This window comes from Dendrobium catenatum, unplaced genomic scaffold, assembly GCF_001605985.2.
Source record: "Dendrobium catenatum unplaced genomic scaffold, ASM160598v2 original_scaffold_259784, whole genome shotgun sequence".
In the NCBI taxonomy this organism is placed as follows: domain Eukaryota; kingdom Viridiplantae; phylum Streptophyta; class Magnoliopsida; order Asparagales; family Orchidaceae; genus Dendrobium; species Dendrobium catenatum.
This window is the reverse complement of record NW_021578183.1, coordinates 1-1,884: the sequence shown is the minus strand read 5'-3', so window position 1 is coordinate 1,884 and position 1,884 is coordinate 1. Positions and strand designations below refer to the sequence as shown.

At 39.1% G+C, this 1,884-nt stretch overlaps 1 protein-coding gene across 1 annotated transcript; it reads right to left on the bottom strand.

Annotated features, from left to right (window-relative positions):
• Window positions 1–445: 445 nt before the first annotated feature.
• Window positions 446–1,527, bottom strand: LOC110104340. The gene has a single exon (XM_020833401.2). The coding sequence runs from the start codon at window positions 1,516–1,518 to the stop codon at window positions 850–852; it is 669 nt and encodes a 222-aa protein (XP_020689060.2). The 5' UTR covers window positions 1,519–1,527; the 3' UTR covers window positions 446–849.
• Window positions 1,528–1,884: the final 357 nt, after the last annotated feature.

The following is a 1,884-nucleotide window of genomic DNA, read 5'->3' as shown; positions in this document are numbered from 1 at the left end:
ATGTAGCATATGATGATTAAAGTCAACTTGAATCAACAGCGTGTGTTGATCTTGATCTACAATTAGTTTGTTTTTCTCCCGTTGAGGTGTTCATTTCAACTAAAAATATGTAAAATTCTTATGATGTTTGATTCTCCAAATGCCCTCAAAGAAGCTTTTAATATATTATGTGCTCAGAAGTGCTCAATGAATCATATTCGATCAATTTAATTTTCTAATGTCAAATCAATATTCATAATTCATGTTCTTCACAAAGATCTTATTGAAACTAACAATCTAACAAGCTCTTATTTTTCTTCACTTCATTTAATAAATGTTCGGAATATTTGATTTTAATTTAATTCATTCACAGTAAAATCTGACCTTTAACTTCCAAACATATACACCAAATAAATTCCAATAAACCAAATAAATCAAATAGCAATAATAATAATAAGGCCTGAAATTTCTTTTAAAAAAATAAAAAAAACATTCATAACCCTCAAATTGTATATACACACTCATCAAGGAGTTATTAAGCAGCTTTTTATCCGGACTCTAATCTTGTGAAGACACATTGATTGTTTTTTCTCTTTCTGGTACACACCTTGTGTCTTCACGTGATTGGAATCTGAACACCCCGCACGTAATATTTTTCTTGATCAACAGGTGAAATTATTACGCACAGTCACCGAAAACTGTCCGAAGGCAAATCAGAACGCTCCACTTCACTTTTTTGTTGTGTACCGCTATATATCGGATGATGTGGTGCATCTTGATTCGCCTCTGAACTATCCGGTGACCGCACGTATTAATTTCCCAAACAAAAGCCCCTTCCCTTTAAAAAAAAAATGATCATCATCATCATCATCATTGAACATACGCAAAGCATACCTTGTTGCTGATAGCCCTCTGGTAGACCTCCAAAGTAAAGCTACAGTTAAGATGTATGTCCATATTCAACTTATACACGCCGAGCACATTAACCCTACCAGCAATATCCGTATAACTGCTCATATTCACCGCCCCATCGAGCACAGCCGATCCCGTCGCGTTCGTATCCAACACCACCCGATCCGCCAAAACATCCACCGTCACGTTCATCCTCGCCGTCCTATACGCCCTCACGTTGCCGTCCGGCGCGTAGGCGACGCCGACGGTCTCGTCGCCGTAGAAGAACTCGGTGGAGCTGTTGCGGAACCGGAAGGAAGCGACGTTAGGGTTCTTGATGGAAATATCGGCGGTGAGGGTGGCGTTGACGGAGATGGTGGGGTTGTCGAGGGTGCCGAGGCCGGGGACGAAGAGGCGGTTTATGTAGAGGTTGTTCATGGTCATTTCGGGGTCTTTGATTTTGAAGACGGTGAGGGCGAGGATGAGGATGATGACGCCGAGAACGACGATGGTCGTGCCGCAGATGCCGCAGCACCACAGGGCGCAACGACGGGTGGGGCGGCGGCGGCGGCGGAGGGGGCTTTGGATGGCCGATTCCTCGTCGCGGGTTGGGGGTGCGAGAGGGATTGCCTGATCTTTGTCCTCCATTTTTGTTTTTTTTTTTCTTTTTTGGAGGCTATGGATTAATAAGGGATTCGTTGGGATTATATAAAGGGGGAGTATGGAAATTCTACAATTGATGACTTGTTTTATGAGTCATAAATGCTTGGTATTATTTTAAGACTAATATTTCTTCACGCCAAATTTTTATAAAATTATAATTAAAATTTGATATATTATATTTAAATAACGAACAAAATAAAATGAAAAATATTAAATATCTTCAAAAAATTTTATTATATGCATAAGTTCTAAGAGTTTGTTTTGACGATTATAACGTTTTATAAAATTAATTGTGAAATTATTATCGGAAAAACAACTTAACTATTTTGAAAAAAAATAGATCCACGTTAT

What these genes read in the sequence shown, in the direction of transcription:
- LOC110104340 (XM_020833401.2), bottom strand. Translation starts at nt 1,518, where the DNA reads ATGGAGGACAAAGATCAGGCAATCCCTCTCGCACCCCCAACCCGCGAC.